This window comes from Podarcis pityusensis (assembly GCF_964106645.2).
Source record: "Podarcis pityusensis genome assembly, chromosome: 1".
Lineage (NCBI taxonomy): Eukaryota > Metazoa > Chordata > Lepidosauria > Squamata > Lacertidae > Podarcis > Podarcis pityusensis.
The window spans coordinates 83,932,914-83,959,643 of record NC_138028.1 but is presented as its reverse complement, the minus strand read 5'-3'; the positions used below and the strand labels follow the sequence as shown (position 1 = coordinate 83,959,643).

General features: G+C 42.6%; 4 protein-coding genes and 1 long non-coding RNA gene across 5 annotated transcripts; 1 reads left to right on the top strand and 4 right to left on the bottom strand.

Moving 5' to 3' along the window:
* Nucleotides 1-1,172: 1,172 nt before the first annotated feature.
* On the bottom strand, nucleotides 1,173-2,126 carry LOC308471202 (olfactory receptor 10T2-like; the record flags this gene model as incomplete). The annotated part of the gene is made up of 1 exon (XM_080995151.1): nucleotides 1,173-2,126. One exon carries the CDS (start codon nucleotides 2,124-2,126, stop codon nucleotides 1,173-1,175), a length of 954 nt encoding a protein of 317 aa, XP_080851277.1.
* A 3,241-nt stretch (nucleotides 2,127-5,367) lies between these two features.
* On the bottom strand, nucleotides 5,368-6,321 carry LOC308471188 (olfactory receptor 10T2-like; the record flags this gene model as incomplete). Its single annotated transcript, XM_080995150.1, has 1 exon — nucleotides 5,368-6,321. The coding sequence occupies one exon, from the start codon at nucleotides 6,319-6,321 to the stop codon at nucleotides 5,368-5,370; it is 954 nt and encodes a 317-aa protein (XP_080851276.1).
* A 3,346-nt stretch (nucleotides 6,322-9,667) lies between these two features.
* LOC308471774 lies at nucleotides 9,668-12,253 on the bottom strand. Its single transcript, XR_013983150.1, has 2 exons — nucleotides 12,200-12,253; nucleotides 9,668-9,833 (listed from the first exon to the last, which is right to left on the bottom strand). It is a non-coding gene; the product is annotated as an uncharacterized lncRNA (long non-coding RNA).
* Nucleotides 12,254-16,382: 4,129 nt separating this feature from the next.
* LOC308463645 (olfactory receptor 5AR1-like) lies at nucleotides 16,383-17,309 on the top strand (the record flags this gene model as incomplete). Its single annotated transcript, XM_080982246.1, has 1 exon — nucleotides 16,383-17,309. The coding sequence occupies one exon, from the start codon at nucleotides 16,383-16,385 to the stop codon at nucleotides 17,307-17,309; it is 927 nt and encodes a 308-aa protein (XP_080838372.1).
* Nucleotides 17,310-23,797: 6,488 nt separating this feature from the next.
* On the bottom strand, nucleotides 23,798-24,742 carry LOC308471298 (olfactory receptor 5AR1-like; the record flags this gene model as incomplete). The annotated part of the gene is made up of 1 exon (XM_080995186.1): nucleotides 23,798-24,742. The coding sequence occupies one exon, from the start codon at nucleotides 24,740-24,742 to the stop codon at nucleotides 23,798-23,800; it is 945 nt and encodes a 314-aa protein (XP_080851312.1).
* Nucleotides 24,743-26,730: the final 1,988 nt, after the last annotated feature.

Sequence of the window (26,730 nt, the reverse complement as noted above, 5' to 3'; positions counted from 1 at the left end):
TTGGGTAGCACATTCATTTAAATTGCTGATATTCTACCCCATAGAGATAGTTACATCCTTCCCCACACTTCTAAGTCTCTTTTAATACCATTCCATACCGGTGTGTAGTTATCTTTAAACAAACACTTTAGATTCCTCTTTAACTCATCTTCCCAGTTTTGTGGTCAGGCCATGAAACTTTGGGGTTTTACTGAGTCTGCTAATACCGAATGTTTGAATGTAGAAATGAAAAGCCCCTCTAAATAGAGTACAAGGAAGGTTCTAACACGTACAGTGAAAAATGGGTTGAGTAAGTATGTCCAAGGACTGGCTGGATGAACGATTGTAAGAGACTAGGGTGGGAGAAGGTAGATGGGTAAAGGATGAATGGTTAAGGTCTTAGGTTTCCCCCTCCCTACCAGAGAAGGAGAGCTCTAAAGGCTTCTTGCACCCTACCTGGACAGCTTCAAAGGATGATTCAACAAATTCACGGAGAAGAAGGCTATATGTGGCAACTAGCCTTGACGGCTATGCTCTGCCTCCATAGTTGAAATAATACTGACTGATTGTTAAGGACCCTATGGTGCCAACTGGGACATGGTGGGTCTGTCACAGGAGGAGACAGAGCATTCAGAAGTTGGGATTTGGGATAGATGAAGAACAGACTTGGGAGAGGGCTCTACCACTTTGCTTCCAGATATCAGAGAGAGGGAGGGGATCTTCCTGAGTCAGTCTGAGAATGAAGTTCTCATGGGAGCCAAGGTCATGGCAGGCCAGCCAGTTCTACCTGATGGAAGTTCTAGTCCACCAAATATCTGAAGGGCAAGACATTGACATTTCCTGATCTAAATATTTATTCAGGTACAAATACTGAAACAGAGGACTGGCAAACTGTATTAGGGAACGGTATGTTGTTATTTAAAATTAAAGCCAAACTACCCCTAATATTCAATGTGCGGATTGACATTCCTTGTATTTTTGAAAACTGAAAATGGCAATCATTGGTGGACATGATCAGGATTGGAACCAGAGAGTATGGGAGGGGGGGTACCCTTATCTCCTACACCATGGTCCCAACCTAAAACGTATCAAAGTTTATTTCTCATGTCAGATAACAGCCACAGCTTAAACAACTGCATTCTCAATCAGGACTTGCATGTTTGCATTGGCAAAAAGGTCAAAATATCTTCTCTTCACAGTTTCTGAGAACAGAATGAGTGAAGAACTAACTTTTTTATGGCTATTCTAACCTCCCTGTTTCTTAAGGTATAAATCACAGGGTTCAGTAGAGGGGTTAGAAAGACATAAGTCACTGAGATCAATGTATCCTGATCTAGCGATGAGGAAGACTTGGGTCTCAAATACACAAAGGATGCACACCCAAAGTGTGTTATCACCACTGTGAGGTGGGAGGCACATGTGGAGAAGGCTTTCTGCCTTCCTAAGCTGGAAGGGATCCTTAGGATGGCAGAAATGATGTAAAGGTATGAGACAAACATCACTATGACTGTGCCCAGCAAAACAATGGCACACAAAATAATGATTGCAGTGTTAGTCAGGTGCAAGACCGATTCATCAATGCAAGCCAGCCTTAGCACAGGTAGGAGATCACAAAAGAAATGCCTGATTCCATTTGGCCCACAGAAGGGTAACCTGAAAATGAGAGTATTAATACTCAGTGATATGATACATCCAGTTACACATGAAGCAGCTACCATTTGGGTACAAACCCATTTGTTCATCAGTATATGGTACTGAAGTGGGCAGCATATTGCCATATACCGATCATATGCCATAGAAACAAGCAGGAAACAGTTGCTTGCAGAGAATCCAAAGAAACAAAATTGCTGCATGGCACACCCAACAAAGGAAATGGATTGACTGCCTGTCACCAGGGTCACCAACAACTTGGGGATGGTGGCAAATGTGCTGCAGGTTTCTGATGCGGAGAATGCAAAGAGTAGAAAGTACATGGGGCTGTGTAAAGTCCGGTCAAACAGGATGACAGACATGATGGTGAGGTTGAAGACCAGGATCGTGCCATATATAAGAGAGAAACCTAGGAAAAGTAGAGTTGGTTTCCTTCCAAAGACAGAAAAGCCCAGCAAGAGAAATTCAGTCACTGAGCTGTCATTTCCCTTATTCATGTTACCAATAATGTTATCTGACCTGTAAGGAAAAAGGAAGTGAAGTCTTACTAGTTTTAAAAAATCTTTCTGATCTAACTCTTGGCATTAACCCTGCCTTGAGGTTTTGAAATACATTGGAATTACTGCAAATGTATGGCTGGACAAATCTATCTATATCAGTTTCTCATTTTTTGAATCTTCACTATGCCATAATTCCTTGCCAGTTCAAGTATTTTTTTAAAGACCTTTTGGAAATTCATAAGCAGTTTAGCATTCATTTTTTTCTAATATTTACATATTTGTAAGCAATGTTGCTTAATATAATTAATCTATATATGTTGTGCTTCATGTATATATGGCTATTTATGAGCACCTTCCCTCAATATGCAACTTTTGCATGGGAAATTTCAAAGAAGTGGAAATTTTGAAGGACAGGCATGTTTTGTCCTGTGCATTGCTTTAACAATGGCAAACTATGTCGTTTCACATTCAAGTGTGAAGAGGACCTTGTCTCCTGCAGTGAACCATCCCCTGTCACCTAATTTGAGGAAGAGTAGCACTTTGAAAAGAAATGATCTGTCTTCTTAGCCTTTGTTCCATAAGACAGGTAAAGAAGATGCTTCATCTAATCTGAATAGGTGGTATAGGACTGAAGAAAGGCTCCAATTTGAATACAAGCAAATTTTCTGACTTGTTCCTCATGCAGCTTCTCTTACTCTCTTAGGCTTTAAGAGCAACTCCTTTCCCATTTGTCAATTGCATTTTTAAAATGAGCACTGAAATAAAATGGAGACTAGCTTGAATGCATGAAGAGATGGATGCTACAATCTCCTAGTATCTTACCTCCAGCTAGAATAATGCAGCTCTCCAGTTGTGGGAGACGCCACTTTGATACTATGCTATTAATATAAACACTGGTTCACCACTTGGGAACATATTCCCGAGATAATACAGAGTATGCAAAACTTAGATAGAATAATTCCGCTCTGGAGTTAGATGGTAAAGGAGATGGTTTTGGTCAATAAAGCTGAATATTGATATAAATTGCTTGAATTTATGTCTTCTTTAAAATTATGTTTATTCCCTAAGTTTATGACATTTTAAAAAGAAAAATATGCAAAAATATAGTGTGTCATGTTATTTAGACTGAAATGGTGTGTCTTTTTAAATAAATCCTTAACAGTGATAATTTCTGTTTTCTCACCTCAGTTGTAGAAAGATAAATTTTCTTTCTTTTCAGTTGCCCATGGGGTTAAAAACTAGCTCTGTACATAGTACTCATAATTTGGCCCAGGCCCAATTTGACAATCCTGATTTTTTAAATCATTGTTTTAGAAACCGCTTTGAGGGTTTAGAATCCTTTGTTTTTCATTTTTTACTTTGAAACATTAATAATAATAATAATAATAATAATAATAATAAAAACAACTTTTATTTATATCCTGCCCTCTCTGGCCGAGACTGGGCTCAGGGCAAGTAAAGGTAAAGGTAAAGGTAAAGGTAAAGGTAAAGGTAAAGGTAAAGGTACCCCTGCCCGTACGGGCCAGTTGTGTCCGACTCTAGGGTTGCGTGCTCATCTCGCTCTAGAGGCCGTGAGCCGGCGCCGTCTGAAGACACTTCCGGGTCACGTGGCCAGCGTGACGAAGCTGCAGCTGGCAAGCCAGCACCAGCACAGCACAGGGCAGCTTACATCAAATATATAACATTGGTATAAAATCAAACAATGAATACATTACCTCCAAAAACAAGTCTGGATCAAATTAAAATCTAATTAGATGGCTTTCCGCAGGATTAGGGTTGGGAGCCGTAAATGTTCATTACATGCATTTTGTGAAATAAATTCAAGAATCATGATTATGCTTCAATCTGGCTGAGACTGATCTGAACCCAAGCCAACCTTGGCCCTAAATTTAATCAGGAGTTTTATTATGGCAGTAATTAAAAAGATAGCAGTTTAAGCTCTAATTGAACATGTGGTCAGTGTGTCTTCCTGCCCGACCGGAGAAGGTGTAATCAGGGTTATACAACTCAATGTGGTTGGTGACCTTGTCTCACTCACCCCTCCTAGCCCAGGTTCAACCAGGATATTAAGCCCTAATGAAACATGTGGTTGGCAATAAGTAGTGGGGGAAGAGGGAGACAAAGGAGGTGGGATTGTCTGACTATATCATCAACTTCCCACTCTCCTCACCACCTGACTTCCTCTCCATTTTGACAAACACTGGATTGCTCCAGGTGGGACCGACCTTTGAATGTTAAAATGAAAAGCCACTCCATACAGAGTACAAGGAGGGTTCTGACATGTACAGTGAAAAATGGGTTGAGTAAGTATGTCCAAGGATTGTGGTTGGATGAATGATTGTAAGAGACTAGGGTGGGAGAAGATGGATAGGTAAAGGATGAATGGTTAAAATCTTAGGTTCCCCCCACCCTACCAGAGAAGGAGAGCTCTAAAGATTTCTTGCACCCTACCTGGACAGTTTCAAAGGCTATGTGTGGCTATGCTTGATGGCTAATGGTTGATGGCTATGCTCTGTCTCCATAGTTGCAATCATACTGACTGATCGTTATAGACCCCATGGTGCCAACTGGGATATGGTGGGTCTGTCACAGGAGGAGACAGAGCATTCAGAAGTTGGGATTTGGGACAGATGAAGAACAGACTTGGGAGATGGTTCTACCCCTTTGCTCCCAGATATCACAGAAAGGGAGGGGATCCTCCTGAGTCAGTCTCTTCCCCACTTTCTGGGACTGAAGTTCCCATGACAGCCAAGGACATGGCTGGCCAGTCAGTTCACCCTGATGAGAGTTCTAGTCCACTAAATACCTGGAGGGCGAGAATTGACTACCCCTGATCTAATAGATATCGACCCTTAGAATACAAATCACTGCCTACAGATTTTTTGAGTACTTAAATATTTATTCAGGTACAAATACTGAAACAGTGGACTAGCAAATTGTATTAGAGAACTGTATTTTGTTAATTAAAACTAAGACCAAACTACCCATAATGTTCGAGGTTTGGATTGACATTCCTTGTATTTTGAAGACTGAAAATGACAGGCATTGGTGGACATGATCAGGATTGGATCCAGAGAGTATGGGAGACGTGGGGTACCCTTATCTTCTTTACCATGGTCCCAACCCTAAATCGTACCCAAGTTTATTTCTCACGTCAAATAGCTGTCACAGCTTAAACAACTACGTTCTCAATCAGGACTTGATTGCTAATTGACAAAAATGTCAAAGTGCCTTCTCTTCACAGTTTCTGAGAACAGAATGAGTGCACTAGTAATTTCTTTATGGCTATTCTAACCTCCCTGTTTCTTAAGGTATAAATCACAGGGTTCAGTAGAGGGGTTAGAAAGACATACGTCACTGAGATCAATGTATCCTGATCTAGCGATGAGGAAGACTTGGGTCTCAAATACACAAAGGATGCACACCCAAAGTGTGTTATCACCACTGTGAGGTGGGAGGCACATGTGGAGAAGGCTTTCTGCCTTCCTAAGCTGGAAGGGATCCTTAGGATGGCAGAAATGATGTACAGGTATGAAACAAACATCACCATGACTGTTCCCAGCAAAACAATGGCACACAAAATAATAATTGCAATATTAGTCAGGTGCAAGACCGATTCATCAATGCAAGCCAGAGTCAGCACAGGTAGGAAATCACAAAAGAAATGCCTGATTCCATTTGGCCCACAGAAGGGTAACCTGAAAATGAGAGTATTAATACTCAGTGATATGATACATCCAGTTACAAATGAAGCAGCTACCATTTGGGTACAAACCCTTTTGTTCATCAGCACCTGGTACTGAAGTGGACAGCATATAGCCACATATCGGTCATAAGCCATAGCAGCAAGCAGGAAACAGTTGTTTGCTCCGAATACAGAAATGAAAAACATCTGCACGGCACACTCGTCAAAGGAAATGGATTGACTGCCTGTCACCAGGGTCACCAGCAACTTAGGGATGGTGATAAATGTAGTGCAGGTTTCTGATGCAGAGAATGCAAAGAGTAGAAAGTACATGGGGCTGTGTAAAGTCCGGTCAAACAAGATGACAGACATGATGGTGAGGTTGAAGACCAGGATCATGCCATATATAAGAGAGAAACCTAGGAAGAGTAGAGTTGGTTTCTTTCCAAAGACAGAAAACCCTAGCAAGAGAAATTCAGTCACTGAGCTGTCATTTCCCTTATTCATGTTACCAATAATGTTATCTGACCTGAAAGGAAAATGAGAGTGAAGTCTTATTAGTTTTAAAAAAATCTCTCTGATCTAACCCTTGGCATTAACCCTGCCTTGAGGTTTTGAAATACATTGGAATAATTGCAAATGTATTGCTGGAGAAATTTATCCATTTAATTTCTCTAAAGTTCGCATTTTCCCTTTCTGCAATATTCCATATTACCATGTCAGTTTGAATATTTTAAAAAAGCCCTTTTGGAAATTTATCTGCAGATTCTTGGGCATTTTCTCCTAACATGCATATTTTGGCAAACGATGTTGCTTAATATAATTAATCTTTGTATATTTCTCTCTCTCTCTCTCTGCATGGTTATGAACATTTCCCCTTAATATGCACATATGAAGAACTGAATTGCAAAATACAAAGAAGTGCAAATTTTGAAGGTCTGTGCATTGTTTTAGGAACAGCAAAGTAGGTCATTTCACATTAAAATGAGAACAGAACCAAAAATTCACCCCGCCCTGCTGCAATGAACCACTCCCTACCACATATTTTTAGGCAGAGTAGCACTTTGAAAACAAATGATCTCTGCCTTTGTTACATAACACAGGTGAGCAAGATGCTTCATCTAACTCTAATAGATGGTGTAGGACTGAATACAGTTTACTGAATCATTCTTTATACAGCTTCTGTTTCTCTCTCAGGCTTTAAAGGCAATTCCTGTTCAGTTTGTCAATAACATTTTTAAAATGAGCACTGAAACGAAGATGGAGACTAGCAGGGATGGATGCATACATGAATGAATGAATTAAGCTATGCTACTATCTTCAAGTATCTTACCTCTGGCTAGAAGCAATCAGCACTGCAGTTGCGAGTTACCCCAATTTGATTTTATCTTATTAATTCAAGGACTGGTTCATCACTTGGGAACATATTCCCCTGATAATGTTGGCTATGCAAAACATAAATAAAACAATTAATCTTTGTAGGTAGATGGTAGAGGTTAAGGGTTTTGCCAATAAAGCTGAGTATTAATTTGAATTGTTTGAATTTATTAGCTATGCAAAATTATGCTTGTTCCATAGTATTTTGACATTTTTAAAAGAAAAAAAGGGGGGAACTATAGTATGTTCATGTGATTCATGTTAAAGTTTTCATAGTTCCTAAATAGTAATTATTATTTTCTTACCTAAGATTTATATATCTAACCCGTCTCTCTTCCTTGAATGAAACTTTCCAAGGATAAGAGCTAGGGCTCTGCAAGACATTTCTGATTCTGTTCAGGGCAGGATTAGTATGTATGCCACCTTGGGCTCATTAGAGGAAAGGTGGGATATAAATGTAATAAAATAAATACACAATACATAAATAGAAAATATTTTATACAGTGCTGTCTCATGTTTGGCTAATACAACTTCCTGATACTGTATTTATCTGAAAACATCTGAAATAATGTTAATATTTTTTGTTAGTAAGTCTAGCCAAAGTCTAGTAAGTTCAAACTCCGATGAGACTATTAATTTTTTCTGTTATTTCTGCTAGATTAGTGATACATGTTTTATCTGTTTTTTTTGCTTAACTTGTGCATTTTAGTTCCAACTACTAGCTTATTTAGGGATGCGTGTGCCGCTGTAGTCTAAACCACAGAGCCTAGGGCTTGCCGATCAGAAAGTCGGCGGTTCAAATCCCTGCGACGGGATGAGCTCCCATTGCTCGGTCCCTGCTCCTGGCAACCTAGCAGTTTGAAAGCACGTCAAAGTGCAAGTAGATAAATAGGTACCGCTCCGGCGGGAAGGTAAATGGCATTTCTGTACACTGCTCTGGTTCGCCAAAAGCAGCTGGCCACATGACTTGCCACAACCCCAGAGTCATTCGTGACTGGACCTAATGGTCAGGGGTCCCTTTACCTTTACCTAAGTAGCTTATTTATTCTTTCTGTATGTTTCCTTTATTAATTGCCAATAGTTCCAAGCCTGTTGGCTCTCGTTAACAGGTGCATCACCAGAGTGGATGTCCATTCAGGAGACTTGTCTATCCATGAAGCTAATTTTTACTAGTTACCCCTTCCCCTTGCCCTTCCCTTAGTAGTTTCTGGCAGTACTCCCTGAAAATCTGCTCCAGTGGATTTGAGTACTATCTGGGCCAGTTTGGAAGATGGTGCCCAGGCCTCCAAAGGGGAAGGGGGAATTGGCAAAGGTTTTCTCCTCTCCCTTCCACCAATGAGTAAAATGGCTGGAAGGAGCCCCTCCATTTGCTGAGTGGATCCAATCTAATATAAATAACAATGTCACTCAAGGCCAGCCCAGATAAACAGCCAGATTTAGAAATGTGTCTAAAGTGCATAGTTGATTACGCAGAACCGTTATCTACTTTTAAAAAATGTGTCTGAAGTTAACATCGACATAATCAAATGCTTTTTTAACATTTACAGACGTTAATTACAATAATAACCTGAATGATTTATCTGAAATAATACTGCAAGAAAATATACTTGGGCATTTCACAATAGAGTATTTTTTTCAGCTGTTTCTGAGATGACTGAAATATTTTGGAACTCTTTTCTGTCCAGTTGTTAGCAGAATGTCTAAAGGACTAGTTCCCCTTGATTACAGAATGTGATGTAGAAGCCAGGATGTTTCCAGGGGTCCTTTTCATGTTCCTTTTGCATCCTGGGAACATCAGGAATTTTAGACCTCATGAAATGAATCCATAGTACATTTCCGTAGAATGCCTACCTTGTCCTTGATTATGGGTGGGGAAGAGTGCTGCAGGGAGGAGCAATACCATAGGGTTCTCTCATATGACCCAGATCTTCTGACAATACTTTTGCAATGCAGGAGAGGGCTGTACTGTCATGCCAAGAAAGCACAATGAGACAGAGCTCCCAGTTGCCCTGTAGATTTGTGTCCTAAATAAATGACTGCAGACAATCCGAACTGACAATTCTCAGCTTGATATTCAATCCTAAGGGTCTTTTCTTTTCTTTTCTTTTCTTTTCTTTTCTTTTCTTTTCTTTTCTTTTCTTTTTGAGTTTAGGAAAAAACACAGAAATTATGGCAAGCTTCAGAAGTTATAAAAACTTCATTGTAACTTTCTTATTTTATGATCAGACCTAGCAGGGCAGCAGTTGAAGAAGGAGCAAAAAGGGTTTTCTTGTGTGTTACTTTGTGGCTGATTAGCTGTTTTCCCTGTGCAAAGGTCAGAGGGGGCAGGGTTTCTGTTGAGGCAGGGGATTAGCTGTGGGAGGAGCTTATCAGACCTAGCAGGGCAGCGGCGTGCGCCTAGCGGCGCGCGCAGTTTGATCCATCTTTTAGATTTAGGGGAGCTAGTCTCAAACATTTGTTGGGGGAGACCTAGGTGTTTTTCTTGTGGGGGGAGTTATTTGTCCTGTCTTCACGCTTTTTATGATGGAGGACCGCTGTAGCCACCCCCAACGACACGTTCTCAAGATGGAGGGGGAGGGAACAGCTGCAGTCGCCTGCGGTTCCTGCGCAATGTTTGCCATCTTGCCAAAGGTTGCAGGCAGCTTTACCTGCAGCAATTGCATGTTGATTGCCCTCTTAAAAGACAAAGTCTAGTAACTGGAGGAACGTGTAGCTACGCTCCAAAGAATTAGAGAGCTGGAGCTCTTCTTGGAAGCAACAGAGCACACCGTCTCCACCAAGGAGGAGACAGGGGACTCCCCTGAGAAGGAGGCTAGTTCACCAACACAGGAGCCAGATATATGGAGAAACGTGACTCAAAGAAGTAGGAGGCCCAGGGTTCGCTCTGATGGTTTAGAAATACACAATCGCTTTGAGGTCCTCTCCCCTAACATGGAAGACGAAGAGCAGACTCCATTTGAGGATCTCTCCCTCATTACAGTCGATCAGGTATATGAAGACGAGCAGCAAAGTCAGTCCTCAGGGAATGTGCAGGCGATCTTGGAACGGACAGCTCACGGAAGAACCCCGACCAAACCTAAGAGGAGGCGTGTAGTGGTGATAGGGGATTCCCTACTGAGGGGAACAGAAGCAGTGATCTGTGGGCCTGACAAGATGTCTCGGGAAGTGTGCTGTCTCCCCGGGGCTAAGATCCAAGATGTAACTGAACGACTGCAAGGAATCATAAAACCCACTGACAAATACCCCTTCCTCTTGGTTCATGTGGGAACCAATGACACTGCAAGCAATAGCCTCCAGAAGATCAAAAGAGACTACGAGGCTCTCGGCAGGAAATTGAAGCAACTAAATGCACAAATTGTCATCTCATCTGTCCTCCCAGTTGAACGACGTGGCCCAGGGAGAGAGGGAAAAATAGTGGAAGTGAACAGCTGGCTTCGCAAATGGTGTAAACAGGAACGGTTTGGATTCTTAGATCACGGACTGCAGTTTCTTGAAGATGGACTTCTGGCAAGCGATGGGCTGCACCTCACAACGGTTGGGAGAAATGTTTTTGCCAAAAATCTCAGAAACCTCATCAGGAGGGCTTTAAACTGACTAATGTGGGGGAGGGAGACAGTGCTCCTGAAGGTAGGAGTCTATCAATTGATGAAGATGATCATCCAAATGTCATAGACCAAATGGAGCAAACAGCACGCAGACCTAGTGGTGGGAGGAAAAAATCCTTAAATAAGAGACACGGGGGAATGATTAATGGACTTCAATGTCTGTACACTAATGCGCAAAGCATGGGAAATAAACAAGATGAGCTTGAGCTCTTGGTACAGCAAACTAAATATGACATAATAGGCATCACTGAAACCTGGTGGGATAAGTCCCACGATTGGAATGTAATAATGGGGGGATACAATCTATTTCAGAGAAACAGACCAGACAAGAAAGGAGGAGGAGTGGCGTTATATGTCAGGGATGTGTATACCTGTGAAGAAATCCAAGATTTAGAACCTCAAAGCCAAAGTGAGAGCATTTGGGTCAAAATTAAGGGAGAGAAGAATAACAGAGACCTCATTGTGGGAGTTTACTATAGATCCCCAAGCCAAACGGAGGACATAGATGATGCCTTCCTGGAACAGATGGCCAAGCATGCAAAAGGAAGGGAGATAGTAGTAATGGGGGACTTCAATTACCCGGATATTTGTTGGATGTCAAACTCAGCCAAGAGCATAAGGTCAAACAGATTCCTCACTGGCCTTGCAGACAACTTCATTGTCCAGAAAGTGGGAGAAGCAACAAGAGGAACAGCCATTTTAGATCTGGTCCTAACCAATGTTGATGACCTGGTTAGTGGGGTAGAAGTGGAAGGATCATTAGGCGCGAGTGATCATGCTCTTCTGAAGTTTACTATACAGCGGAAAGGAGCAGCCAAGCATACTAGGACTCAATTTCTTGACTTTAAGAAAGCCGACTTCATAAAACTTAGGGAAGTGCTGGGTGAGATCCCATGGACAGTAATACTAAAAGGAAAGGGAGTTCATGATGGCTGGGAGTTTGTTAAGAGGGAGATAGTAAAAGCACAACGTCAGGCAATACCAATGAGACGGAAACATGGAAGGTGCTTAAAGAAGCCAGGGTGGCTATCTAAAGAACTTTTAACTGAGTTACGATTAAAAAAGGATGTGTACAAAAAATGGAAAAGGGGGGAAACCACCAAAGAGGAATTCAAACAAATAGCCAGCACGTGTAGACACAAAGTCAGAAAAGCTAAAGCACAGAATGAACTCAGGCTTGCTAGAGAGGTTAAAAGCAACAAAAAAGGCTTTTATGGGTATGTCCGTAGCAAAAGGAAGAACAAAGAAACAGTGGGGTCACTCAGAGGAGAAGATGGTGAAATGCAAACAGGGGACACAGAAAGGGCTGAACTCCTCAATGCCTTCTTTGCCTCAGTCTTCTCCGATAAAGAAAACAATGCCCGACCTGAAGAATTTGGAGCAAATGATTCAGCAAAGGAAACACAGCCCAGAATAACTAAGGAGATAGTACAAGAATACTTGGCTAGTTTAGATGTATTCAAGTCTCCAGGGCCAGATGAACTGCATCCAAGAGTATTAAAAGAACTGGCAGATGTGATCTCAGAACCACTGGCAGTCATCTTTGAGAATTCCTGGAGAACAGGCGAAGTCCCGGCAGACTGGAGGAGGGCAAATGTTGTCCCTATTTTCAAAAAGGGGAAAAGAGAGGACCCAAATAATTACCGCCCAGTCAGTCTGACATCAATACCAGGGAAGATTCTGGAGCAGATCATTAAGCAAACAGTCTGTGAGCACCTAGAAAGGAATGCTGTGATCACCAACAGTCAGCATGGATTTCTGAAAAATAAGTCATGTCAGACTAACCTGATCTCGTTTTTTGACAGAATTACAAGCCTGGTAGATGAAGGGAACGCAGTGGATGTAGCCTACCTTGATTTCAGCAAGGCATTTGACAAGGTGCCCCATGATATTCTTGTAAAGAAGCTGGTAAAATGCGGTCTTGACTATGCTACCACTCAGTGGATTTGTAACTGGCTGACTGACCGAACCCAAAGGGTGCTCATCAATGGTTCCTCTTCATCCTGGAGAAGAGTGACTAGTGGGGTGCCACAGGGTTCTGTCTTGGGCCCGGTCTTATTCAACATCTTTATCAACGACTTGGATGATGGACTCAAGGGCATCCTGATCAAATTTGCAGATGACACCAAACTGGGAGGGGTGGCTAACACCCCAGAGGACAGGATCACACTTCAAAACGACCTTGACAGATTAGAGAACTGGGCCAAAACAAACAAGATGAATTTTAACAGGGAGAAATGTAAAGTATTGCACTTGGGCAAAAAAAATGAGAGGCACAAATACAAGATGGGGGACACCTGGCTTGAGAGCAGTACATGTGAAAAGGATCTAGGAGTCTTGGTTGACCACAAACTTGACATGAGCCAACAGTGTGACGCGGCAGCTAAAAAAGCCAATGCAATTCTGGGCTGCATCAATAGGAGCATAGCATCTAGATCAAGGGAAGTAATAGTGCCACTGTATTCTGCTCTGGTCAGACCTCACCTGGAGTACTGTGTCCAGTTCTGGGCACCACAATTCAAGAAGGACACTGACAAACTGGAACGTGTCCAGAGGAGGGCAACCAAAATGGTCAAAGGCCTGGAAACGATGCCTTATGAGGAACGGCTAAGGGAGCTGGGCATGTTTAGCCTGGAGAAGAGGAGGTTAAGGGGTGATATGATAGCCATGTTCAAATATATAAAAGGATGTCACATAGAGGAGGGAGAAAGGTTGTTTTCTGCTGCTCCAGAGAAGCGGACACGGAGCAATGGATCCAAACTACAAGAAAGAAGATTCCACCTAAACATTAGGAAGAACTTCCTGACAGTAAGAGCTGTTCGACAGTGGAATTTGCTGCCAAGGAGTGTGGTGGAGTCTCCTTCTTTGGAGGTCTTTAAGCAGAGGCTTGACAACCATATGTCAGGAGTGCTCTGATGGTGTTTCCTGCTTGGCAGGGGGTTGGACTCGATGGCCCTTGTGGTCTCTTCCAACTCTATGATTCTATGATTCTATGATTCTATGATATACTTGCATGTAACCCGATTGATACAATGGAGATGATGCATTATGTTGAATCTTTGCCATCCTTTTGCTGAATCTCTGCACAGTCTGCATGTGTTTTGACCCAGAGAACACAAACAACATTTCAATGAGTCCACCAGGAGTTTGTCTGCATTATTTCAATTCCCAGTGGAAGCACTGAACTATTAAATTGGTCTGGGTTACCATATATAATGCCTTTTATTTTCAGATATCTGGAATGAGATCTTTTCCTCCTCATTGGTAAGTTATTCAGTCTAGCTCCATCACAGCTGGAAACAATATTCTGTCTAAGATTTGATGGCTGGGAATCTGTTAAGGGAATCTCCAGCCTTTGTACTAACAAGAGTTTTTTTTTTAGGATAATGAATGCTTAATTCTTTTTATAGAACCTGATTTCACTTGCTTCCTTGATTTATATTTTATTTTAAATTTATACTCTGCATTTTTACACACAGCAGGGAAAGCCAACATGGTGCCCTCTAGATGTTGCTAGACTACAATGCCTTTCATCCCTGACATTTTGACTATGCTGGCAAAGACTGTTGGGAATTGTAGCCCACAACATCTGGAGGGCACCATGTAAGCAATTCTGACTTGTAGTTCTCCAAAGTAGGGGCTAAAACACATGAGCATATAGATGCCTTACATTGAGTGTGACCATTGATTCACCTAGTCTAGCTGTCCAGGATCTTGGAGGGAGGTGAATGAGTCTTTTCAGCTGAGATACCAGGGGTTGAATATGGGAACATTTGCTTTTAAAGCATGTTCTTTAGCACTGAGTATGACTCCTCCCCAAAGTCATAGACCTTCTAGTTTTCTCTTGCTGTATGCTGTATGGTAAGAATCTGCAACCTTCTGGCCTAACTTTATTTTTTATTGCCTATCTAAAAGTGGCGATAAATGTTTTATTAGAAGCTTTATTTTAATGAAATGATACATTTTGTGTAAGTGTGGCAATAACAAAAAAATAATAAAAGTGTATTATTTTGCTCTATCCCCATTCTGAGTTGACTGGGCATTATCTGGGCATCATTGTCATAAACCAATTCTTTGAGACATTCAGATATGTTTTTCCTGAGTATGTTCAGTCCCATGTAATCACTGCTAGCAGTGTGCATACATGTTCTTCCTGGCATTTGCTTCATCTAAGGTATGGATGGGGAACCTGTGGCCCTCCAGGCGCCAGGCAGGATGTCATTTGACAAGATCCTAGAATGGGGAAGCTATGGCTCTCCATACAACTTCCATCATCCCTGACCGTTGGTCATGTTGGCTAGAGCTTATGTGAGATGGAATCCAACAGCATTCCAGAGGGCCGCATCACTGATTTAAGATACTATGGTCTGATCAATTAGAGGAGAACCTTGTCTCAATAGAAAGTGCTAGATGCTCATTTAAGGTTTACTAACCACTTTTTACCTTGAACTTCCGCTTACTATTCAGCAGAACTCCAGAGCTGTTGTATGTTGAACCTACCCAATATGTATAAGTAAACAGGTAATGATGTAACACAGTTGTCAGAGAGGGGCAAAGAAGATGAAGATTTAGCATTGTGTAGGATGTTAAACTATTAGTATTTTTCTTTTTTTAAAAGTATAATCTAATATTTGTATACTGTATATGATGATGATGATGTATATCTGCTTGTGGATGAGAGTTACTCAGCTGCTGCTGATTTAAATGTAGCTCGTGTTTGTTCTGTCCGCAGGAAGGCAATTGCTACTGAGCAGGGGGAGGCTATTATTTCTAAAGCACCCCAGTCGGCAGCACAGAGTGCAGAAGGTGTCACTCTTCTCTCTCTTTCTCTTGGAGAAGTAGGTGGAGGATGCCATGATTCCTTTGTCCTGTATATATTGCTTAATAAATACTTAGAAAGCACACTCCAAGCTCCATTTCGTTTCTGCTCTGCTCTGCTGAGTTGAGTGATTGAGCGTGCACATAGACTTCTGTTATGTGTCGCTGGGAGCATGCCAGGACTGGAGATTTATGGATGTCCCAAGCTGCGCTTCATCAGGAAGATGCCAGAGAGGTTTGTCTCACGTTACAGGGTTATACATCTCATAAGGCTTCCACACAATGGCAAGGTATATGTGAGGCTGAAGGATGGAACACTATTGTCAACCAATACTATACGTGAAAGTTTATTTTACAGAAAGTTGAAATGACACCATGTTTTGCTGATAGATACTCTGAAATATGTGTTTACCAATGATCTTAGCAAGTAATAAGCTCAGAAGGAATGAATGACGTGGTCTTCCCTTGCTCTGAACGGATTTTTTCCTCAACAGGTATTGCTGCTGAAATAAATACAGTGGTACCCCAGATTACAGACACTTCAGGTTATAGACGCTTCAGGTTACAGACTCCACTAACCCAGAAATTGTACCTCGGCTTAAGAACTTTGCTTCAGGATAAGAAGAGAAATCGCGCGGCAGCGGTGTGGCGGCGGCGGCGGCAGTGGGAGGCCCCATTAGCTAAAGTGGTGCTTCAGGTTAAGAACAGTTTCAGGTTAAGAACGGACTTCCAGAACGAATTAAGTTCTTAACCCGAGGTACCACTGTAATGAAATATAATCACACTTTAGTGACAGAATTCTTCCTTGTGGGATTCATGGACCACCCAGAGCTCCAAGTCCCTCTTTTCACCATGTTTTTAATGTTCTATATTATCACATTGTTGGGAAATATTGGAATGATTGTATTAATCAAGACTGATGCACAACTCCACACACCCATGTATTTTTTCCTGAGCAACCTGTCACTTGTAGATGTTGGATATTCTACTGCCATTGCTCCCAGGATGCTGATGACCTTTATATCACAGAACAAAATGATTTCCTTCGCGGAATGCACAACACAATTTTTTGTGTTTTGTATGTTTGTAACTGCTGAAGGTAGCCTCCTGGCTGTGATGGCGTACGATCGTTTCACAGCCATCTGCAACCCATTGCTCTATCTATCAGTGATGTCCTCAAAACTTTGTGCAGTGCTAGTGGCATGTGCTTATATATGTGGCATTGTAAATTCAACTGTTCATACTGTTTTTATTTTTAGTCTGTCCTTCTGCAATTCAAATGTCATCAATCACTTTTTCTGTGACACCCCTCCCATTCTGAAATTGTCCTGTTCAGACACTCATACAATTGACATTCTGCACTTCATCCTGTCCACTATAATTGCCTTGACTACATTTGTGATTATCTTAGTGTCCTATATGTACATTCTCTTAGCCATCTTGAAGATCCGCTCTCCCCAGGGTCAGAAGAAAGCTTTCTCTACCTGTGCTTCACACCTGACAGCCGTCGCCATCTTTTATGGAACCATAATCTTCATGTATTTAAGGCCAAGCTCCAGTTTCTCAATGGACCAAGACAAAATTGTCTCTGTGTTTTACACTCTTGTGATCCCTATGCTTAACCCATTGATCTACAGCCTGAGGAACAAGGATGTGAAAGATGCCTTTGCAAGGGTGACAAATAAAATGGCATGAACCCATTCTACATGATTTTTTTTTAAGTAACTGTGTTGACTGGAAATAAATTAGCAGCAGGCATCTGACTTGCACTATTATTCTGTGTTCACAGCATGTAAAATATCTAATGTCTAGAACTTGCTTATGTATGCATTTATCATGTTATACCTAAATGGAGAATTAAATGTGTATTTCTGCAATGCCTTATATTGGCAGAGAGAAAAAAGTACCCTGATTCTATACAGACCACCTATATCCAAACAAAACAATCTGTGATGCTAACGTAAGCCTACAAAAGAGAGCCTTCTTCCACAAGATGGAAACCATACAAATCCTAGGAACAGGTTGTGCCAATGAATCCTACTTCTCCAGAATGAGAGGCTACTCTCTTTCTCTGGAATCTACCTGGTAGCAGCAGCTTGTCTCTCTAGAGACCAAAATATACTTATGGCAATCCTCCATTCAGAAGGAATATATTGGAACTCCTGGATATTTCCCCCCTGCTGTAAGTGCTATAATGGGATTCACATTACAGTCAGTGGGAAACCTAATATGCTATGTGCTCTCTGTGATTCTGCACAAATGCAGGCTGTAGAATGCTGCCTTATACGGTGCAAGGTGAGGTAATGTCTTTCATCCATTTTTATTATTTATTTATTAAATTTCTATACTGTCCTTCATGTGAGATTCACAGGGCAGTTTATAATACAGTGGTACCTCAGGTTACATACGCTTCAGGTTACAGACTCCGTTAACCCAGAAATTGTACCTCGGGTTAAGAACTTTGCTTCAGGATAAGAACAGAAATCACTTGGCAGCGGTGCGGCAGCAGGAGCGGGAGGCCCCATTAGCTAAAGTGGTGCTTCAGGTTAAGAACAGTTTCATGTTAAGAACGGACCTCCAGAACGAATTAAGTACTTAACCTGAGGTACCACTGTACACAAATGCAAAAATGCATAATATAATAACAAACCAAAACAATGACACCCCACAGCATTGCTTACAGTATTCCACTGTGCCAGGCACATGGCTGCCACATCAGCTGCAAACATATCCTGCTAAATGAAGATGCCAAAGATTGAGCCTGGGACCTTCAACGTCTCAGGGGTTTTATTCAGAAGAAATGTTCTGAGCTGTTTCCATATTTTTCATGGGGGGCGGGCGTGGAGAGTTGGTGTGTGTGTGTGTATGTGTGTGTGTGTGTGTGTGTGTGTATGTGTCCCCCACATCACTCTGAGCTCCCTCAGCACTACTCAGTATGCCATTCATACTGTTGTCCTCAGGTGCTTCTTAATGACTGCCATCTTTATTTTATTTATTTTTTTAATATATATTTATTAGCATTTTCTATAATGAAACAAAAACAAAAATAAACAACCACAAAAAAATATAACAAACATACAAAAATATAAAACTTAAAAACAATTAAAAACACATAAAGTTTCAATTGCTTATTTCTTTTAACTTATTTCTCAGACCTCACACCTTCCCTTCTTGTATTCCAATTCAAATTATTAGCTCAGCAAATCCTTATTACTTATTTCTCAACTTTAACTTAATAATTTAATTTAACATATTATTATTTTACTTTTTCTCTTTCATCCATTTCCTCAATTTATTTTTGCTAACCTTATTTTCATTTAATTTAGTTCATTTTAAAAAACCAATTTTACCTTATCCAAACTTAAACATCAATACTTATACATCAATACTCATTCTTAAAACATTTTTTCTAAAGTCGATCCAAATTCCCTTCCACGAATTTCCCAATTTTCATACAAATAACAAAACAAAACAAAAACAAAACAAATTATAATTATGTACCCTTTGGATTCCCAAACTCCACCCTCCCCTTTCCCGGTTTCAGTCCCCAATAAATGTCTATCAGTCTTAATCTACTATCAGCCTGGAGATCTCACATCCGAGGTTCTTAATTCTCTCTCAATTCCTCTCTGCCGGTTTTTTTGATAGTCCTTAATATTGAACACCAAATCTCGGAGAAGCTCTGGCCCAACGGGATCCATGTTTCTTCCAGCCAGACCTCCATACTTAAAAGTGGAGCCCAAATCTTGTTTCTTACTCCTTTCAAGTCCAAATGTCCCCAAAGCTCCAACTTCCACCTTAAGCAAGTTTGTATTCCTTAGGTCTTCAGATCTCCACATAAGGAGATCTCTCCATTTTTCAATCTCCAATTCAGGCCAGAATTTCCGCATCAAGTTTTTATTTTCCTTTGTTGCCATCATGTCTGGCCTCAAGCTCTCCTTTGTCATCTGCAAAATTACAGCTCCTCCTTCCTTTTCTTCAGGGACAACATATATCTCCTTCTCCAAATTCTCAAAGCTCTCAAGTTTCTCTTTTTGTCCAGTTGAATAGACTTCCTGATTCAAATCCTTATCAAATTCAATAATGTTGTTTACTGTTAAGTCCAGAGTTGTAACATTTGTAGCCAAAACATCAATTTGGCCTTGTAACTTTCCCAAGAGAGCAAAAACTCTGTCCAGTTCAGCCTGAATTTTCCCTCCTCCAGCCATTCTTGTAATGTCCCAGAATCCCCTCTAGAGGGATTTTGGTTCCTTGATATTCCTTCCAGTTCAAATCCAAAAATCAAGTTAGTTTGTATCAGCTCTTACTTGTTTTCAACAAATTGTAGGAAAATTGTAACAAATATAACCAGCAGGAGCAACAGAAACAAAGTTCTCTTTTTCCGTCTTGACAGCTAATTTGACAGCTGTCAAAATCTTCAGTACCTCATCAACAGGCTTTCTCACGGAGCACTCTCGGGTCTGGGGGGGGGGGTGTGGCACATCAGCTCCCAAAATTAGCTCTTTATCCTCCAGTAAAATTTCTTAAACTGCCAAACCGTGAAATTAAAATCTTTTACCAAAAAAGGGAAAAAAAGGGTTCACTCGACCTTAGTTAGCAGGTCCTTGCTTTAAATTATTTACAAGGAGGGGAGGCGGACTTCCTGTTTACGCCTTCCCCGATCGTGCCTAATTCATAAAAAATTTCTTTACAATTCCAATTTTCTTACTACTCACGGGTTGTTACTTTAAAGTCCAATTGCTCACAAGAAGAAGTCAGCGCTCCCCGACAACGGCAGTGCGGCTTCACTCCGCAGGAGAAGCAGTTGACTCTCAGCACCGCGCCGCTCACCCCGTCCCCGTTCCGAAGCCTTTAAAAAGGCTCCTTCGCAGCTCGGGGGGGCGCAAATGGTGCCTGCCGAGTCACCACGCTCACAGGCTTCACCGCCTGTGATTTTTGAGAGTCCCCGCGTCGCCGCAGCGGCAAGACCCGATCCTGCGGAGCCGATTCCTTCCGGAGCTCAGAGGGTATCCGCCATTAGTCGATCGCGCTAACCCGGAAGTCCCGACTGCCATCTTTATTTTAATGGCTTGTTCTATGGAAGATATCGTTGTGATCTAGCAGAAAGGTAGGGTAGCTAAACTTGTCAACCAGTCCAATTTTCCACTGTTCATATTTCAGGGATTCCGTCCATAATAAGGAAAAGACAAAGGTTTCATTTGACACCCATTTTCCTTAGTGATGTGGTGATGGAGGCATGGCCAGCAGCTGTGGTCCTACTCTCCTGTTTCATGTGATTACAATCCTATGGAACAATGTTCTTCAACTTTGGCTCTCCAGAATTTGCACTCCCATTGTTCTCAGCCAGTTTAGACAATGGTCAGGGATGATGAGAGTTGCAGTACAACAACATCTGGGGACCCAGGGTTGAAGAGCACTGGTGTGGAGGAGAGCACTTGAAAAGGACTTAATCTCAGATTCTGATAGAGGCATGTCCAACTTCAGATAGGTTGTGATCAGTATCAAAAAATGGCAGAGATCTACCCATTTTCATTCTTCAACTTAAACATACTCTCTCCGCCCCCTCCCATAACACGTGTGTTTTAAGCTGTGTTTCTTTTAGACCCCCTCAGGGCCAAACTGGTCTGTCTGATGGTCTCTCCCGCCCGCCCCACCCCAGAAGGTCACTGGCTGGTTAGTGGAGTGCGCTGCGGAGCTCTCACCGGGCGCTGCTTCTCCTCCGGGTATTAGCTGGGCTAGAGGAAGAAGCTCTGAAGTAGGCCAGTGACGTCTGTGTTGTCTGCTCAGGGCAGCAGCAGCAGCACCATCCAAACCAGCCAAATACAGGGCCAATTAACACTTGAATTGGAGGGACGAGGAGAGCGTGCGGGGGTGTGTGTGCTTGTGTGGAAGGAGGTGGCTAACTGGACGCGGGAAGGGGGAGTTTAAAGCAGCATTCTCTCCCCCACCTCAAGCCCCCACCACAGCAGCAACACACACAACACACACGGGATGGTTGCTTGATCCCACCCCGCTGCCGCCGCCACCATCACTTTTCCTGGCCAATAGTGATAAGGGGCAGTGGAGACACATTGCTGCCAAGCAGCCCGGCCCCTGCTGGTGCTGAGGCTCCCCACAGCTCTGGGACCAAGCGCAGGGGACTGGCTCTAGGGAGGTCCTCGGACAGCACCTTCCAGCAGCGTCAGGGTTTCCCAGACCGGGAGAAAGGGGCTTCGGATGACAAAAGTGCAGAATGAGTGTGCACAGCTGTCTCCTGGGGGCAGAAGGATCTGAACCAAAGAGAAGTGGCCATGCCAATGTCCTACTAGCAAACCCTCCGCTGCTTAGGAAGACGTGTTTGCCTCCTGTGATGTTACTTTGGAATCCTTTCCATCTCACTAATTCGTTGCTTGCTTATAATGCGCCCTGATCTGTTGCCCGCTTTGCAACTCGCTGGCAGGGGACGGAAAGTTCCAACATTAAACTGTTTTGTTCCATCAATTGCCTCTTTCGTGGGACGGGGCTGGGGGTGCTGAACCCTCCAGTCTCTCCCTCAGTGAGGAGACCCTCCAAAATCAGCAAGTCTCCAAAGGGAAAACTGACATCGGGCAACATCTTGACGTTGCTCCACCGTCCACCGCTGCCGCCTGCCCATTGCCAGCCCTCGATTTGTCCTCGCTCAGGAAGAGCCTCTTTCGCAAAGCTCTGTGTATCCACCCGGGGTTTTCGGGGGGGGGAGGCTCCACTGCCCCCCTCTCTCCCCCTCCCTCCCTCCCTCCGTGAAGGCAACATCCCCCTCCCCACTACCTGCGCTCTATTCCCCAAGAGCGCAGCAGGAAGGATGCTAAGCCGGCTTCGGAGGAAGGAGGCTGGAGAGAGAAGGAGTAGTACAGAAACAAGCCCAGGATTGACTGGGGTCTCAGGATTGACGCGTTGTACACCCGAGTGATAGAAGACAGATATTCATCTCTCCCATAGATGTGCCAAGTATTTCCATCACTTACGTGTTAAAAAGTAAACTCTGTGTTGCACATTAATGTAGTATCTCATTCCCTCTCTGATAGAAGACAGATATACCCCTAATGGTCAGGGGTCCCTTTACCTTTACCTATTTTACTGCATTGCTCTGTAATGCAACCCAAAAGAATGCCTGCAGTTGGATGACTACCACACTACCTTAAAACAAATCACCACAATTATGCCAACAATATCTCATAGGAGAACACTGTAGGAATGAATCAGCCTCACAAACTACAAGCATAGATTTTTCCACCTTCTGTTGATATTATTGGCAACATTCCGTTCATTTTATGGAACTGGATTATGCCACAATACTCTGAAAATTGACTTTTGACTCCATTCCCCCACAAAAACAAAACAATAAATGGAACTAAGTGCAATTTTAATTTCAATACAGATCCACAGTACAGATCCACATGGGGAAATCTTTCACACCAAGGTCCAGCTACTTAGGCATCTTGAGCAACTTGCTTTAGCTACCTGGTAATATCTGGAGGAGGAGACTCTGGAGGAGGAGACTCTTGAGAGTCCCATGGACTGCAAGAAGATCAAACGTATCCATTCTTAAGGAAATCAGCCCTGAGTGCTCACTGGAAGGACAGATCGTGAAGCTGAGGCTCCAATACTTTGGCCACCTCATGAGAAGAGAAGACTCCCTGGAAAAGACCCTGATGTTGGGAAAGATGGAGGGCACAAGGAGAAGGGGACGACAGAGGACGAGATGGTTGGATAGTGTTCTCGAAGCTACCAGCATGAGTTTGACTAAACTGCGGGAGGCGGTGGAAGACAGGAGTGCCTGGTCCATGGGGTCACAAAGAGTCGGACACAACTAAACGACTAAATAACAACAACAATTTGAATCCTCTGTGTTTCAGTAAATTTAATAACCACTGGTCAGTAAAACTTACATCTTATTTGCATATAGTGAAAGGTAACTCACATCTTACACTTCTTTTACTTATGCAAGGAGAGCACAGGAAATCTACTCTACATTTATTTATTCACCACAACCACCTGAGCATACTATGATCACAGGTTTACCTGGCCTTGGAAAGATGATGCAAGGGCTATGGCAGAGTTGTACAGCCCTCCCACTTCCTTCACAAAGCTGAGCAATCACTTACCGGGTTTTGGGAAGGAGATGTGTGGACTCTAGGACCTGGCCAGACATAGGACAATGATAGTTACTGTCTCTGAGAAACAACCTTTCCTCCAACCAGCCTTTTGAAAGCTTCTTTTACCTCCTTATTTCTCAGACTGTAGATGAGTGGATTCAACATAGGTATCGCAAGGGTGTAAAAGACAGAGATGATTTTGTCTTCCTCCACTGAATATTTTGAACTGGGCCTTAAGTACATGAAAATGGCTGTCCCATAGAATACGGTGACAGCCGTAAGGTGGGAGGCACAGGTGGAGAAGGCTTTTCGTCTGCCCTCGGCTGAGTTGATCCGAAGGATAGCAACAAGAATGTATGTGTAAGAGACAAGAATGGTCAGGAGAGTTACTGATACAATTGCTGTCGAGAAGGTGAAATGAATTATATCAGTTACGCCTGTGTCTGAGCAGGAAAGCTTTAGGATAGGGGGCACATCACAGAAGAAATGGTTGATGATGTTGGATCTACAGAAGGACAGATTAAATATAAATGATGTCTGGACAATTGCATTCACACAACCTGTTAGATAGGAACCAGCCACAAGCAAATAACAGAGCTTTTTGGACATGAGAGCAGTATACAACAGTGGATTACAGATTGCAATGAAGCGATCGTATGCCATCACACCCAGCAGGCAGCACTCACAGGATACAGCAATGCAGAAGAAGAAAAATTGCAAGGCACAGCCAGTGAAAGAAATAGTTTTGCTTTCTGCCACAAAGGTCATCAGTGTCCTGGGAGCAATGACAGTGGAGTAACCAATATCCAAGAGTGACAGGCTGCAGAGGAAAAAATACATGGGAGTGTGGAGCCTGGAGTCAACCCTGATTAATGTTACCATGCCGATGTTCCCCACCAGGATCAACAAGTAAATCAGTAAGAACACAGTGAAGAGAACAAACATCGTATTCTGGTTATCTGTGAATCCTAGCAATACAAATTCAGTAATTGTGGTGAAGTTTCCCTCTGCCATTTATGTAAGGTGTGCTCTCACCTGTAAACAAGAATCTGAGAACAATGATGAAAGAGAATTATTTCCATTCTTGATATGACACAGAATAGCATATCATCATTCACATTTTTTCAAACTGCAGTAGTTTCATGAGGCCACATACCTAGGGTGACATAGTGCCGCTTAACCTTTTCTCTAGGTGTTACACATGTAACGTGATATTCTCCCCCCCTCCGTCTCTCATTTAATCAAAGGCTGTTTTTGGAGGCCACACATTTAAGTGGAGGAATAACAAGGAACACAGAATAGCATATAGCTCTTCACATTTTTTTCCAGCCAGCAATAGTTTCAAAGGGCCACATGCTTAAATGGAGGGGGTGACATAGAGCTGCTTAATCTTTTCTCATTTCACCATTTTCCCCATACCACTCTGGTCAGTGACTGAAATAAAATGATTCATTTTTTCATTCCATTTCTCCATAGCAATTTTTTCTCTAATGTGTGCAAAGACAATACAGGAAAAGGCAATTGTTCTGGAGTTAGATTCACTCTCTCAAGCAAATAATTTGCAGAGGCCACAGGGAACAGGGCTATCCCCAGTTAGGAGACCTTTCCCTATGCTACAGATGTCAAAAGAGCCATATAGATGTTGATTAATATTTACAGGCTGCCATTACCTTAAAACTTATAATAGCACAGTTGACTTACCTAGAGATTCCTCAACATTGCCTGCAGCATTTCCCACACGACTAAGATTTCCTTTGCATTCTCTTGCATTCTAAAGCAGACATAGAACAAGAAGCCTTATGATGACAAACACAGGTTGTTTTGATAGCATGGTGATCCTAATCTTCAAATAGGAAGGCTGGCAGAACGAGAAGACTGTGGTGCATTTATATCTCTTAAAGGAAGAAGGAGGAAGCCTCAAAGAGGGAGGGAGGTAGATGCTATTATTTGGTCCCAAAGAGATTTGGATTAGGTGAACATGAGTTGCAAAACATTCCTTTCATAAATATGTTGAAACAGAGTCCCTGAAAGGTCTCAAGGCAATGATCATAAAGCCACAAACAGAAAAACTCATTAAGATTATCTTTATATTCAGTGACAGCAAATGAAGAGTCCCCCTCCTCTTTTCGGATGAACTTCAACAGCCCTGTACCAACAAGGGTGACAATGTACCCCTTTAAATGCATCTTTCTTCCCTCCAGGGTCAGCTCTGTCCTAATGATGTTTGTGTGCATCATGCCCTACATCAGGAATAGCCAATGTGGGACCCTCCAGATGTTGTTGGCTGTAACTCCCATCATGCTTTATCGTTGGCCATGCTGATGGGACTAATGGGAGCTGTAGTCCAGCAGCTAAAAGGTAAAGGACCCCTGGATAGTTAAGTCCAGTCAAAGGCGACTATGGGGTTGCGGCACTCATCTTGCTTTCAGGCTGAGGAAGCTTTCTGGGTCGTGTGGCCAGCATAACTAAACTGCTTCTGTCACAACAGAACACTGTGACGGAAACCAGAGTGCACAGAAATGCTGTGGTGTAGTGGTTAAGAGCGGTGGACTCGTAATCTGGGGAACCGGGTTCACGTCTCCGCTCCTCCACATGCAGCTGCTGGGTGACCTTTGGCTAGTCACGCTTCTTTGAAGTCTCTCAGCCCCACTCACCTCACAGAGTGTTTGTTGTGGGGGAGGAAGGGAAAGGAGAATGTTAGCCACTTTGAGACACCTCAGGGTAGTGATAAAGTGGGATATCAAACCCAAACTCTTCTTCTTCTTCTCCTGTCGCAGCAGTACTTATTTATCTACTTGCACTGGTGTGGTTTCTAACTGCTAGGTTGGCAGGAGCTGGGACGGAGCAATGGGAGCTCACCCCGTCGCGGGGATTCAAACCACCAACCTTCTGATCTGCAAGCCCAAGAGGCTCAGTGGTTTAGACCAAAGCGCCACCCTCATCCCCTGTAGTCCAGCAATGTCTGGTTGGCATGGTATTGGTTACCCCTGCCCTACAACTTG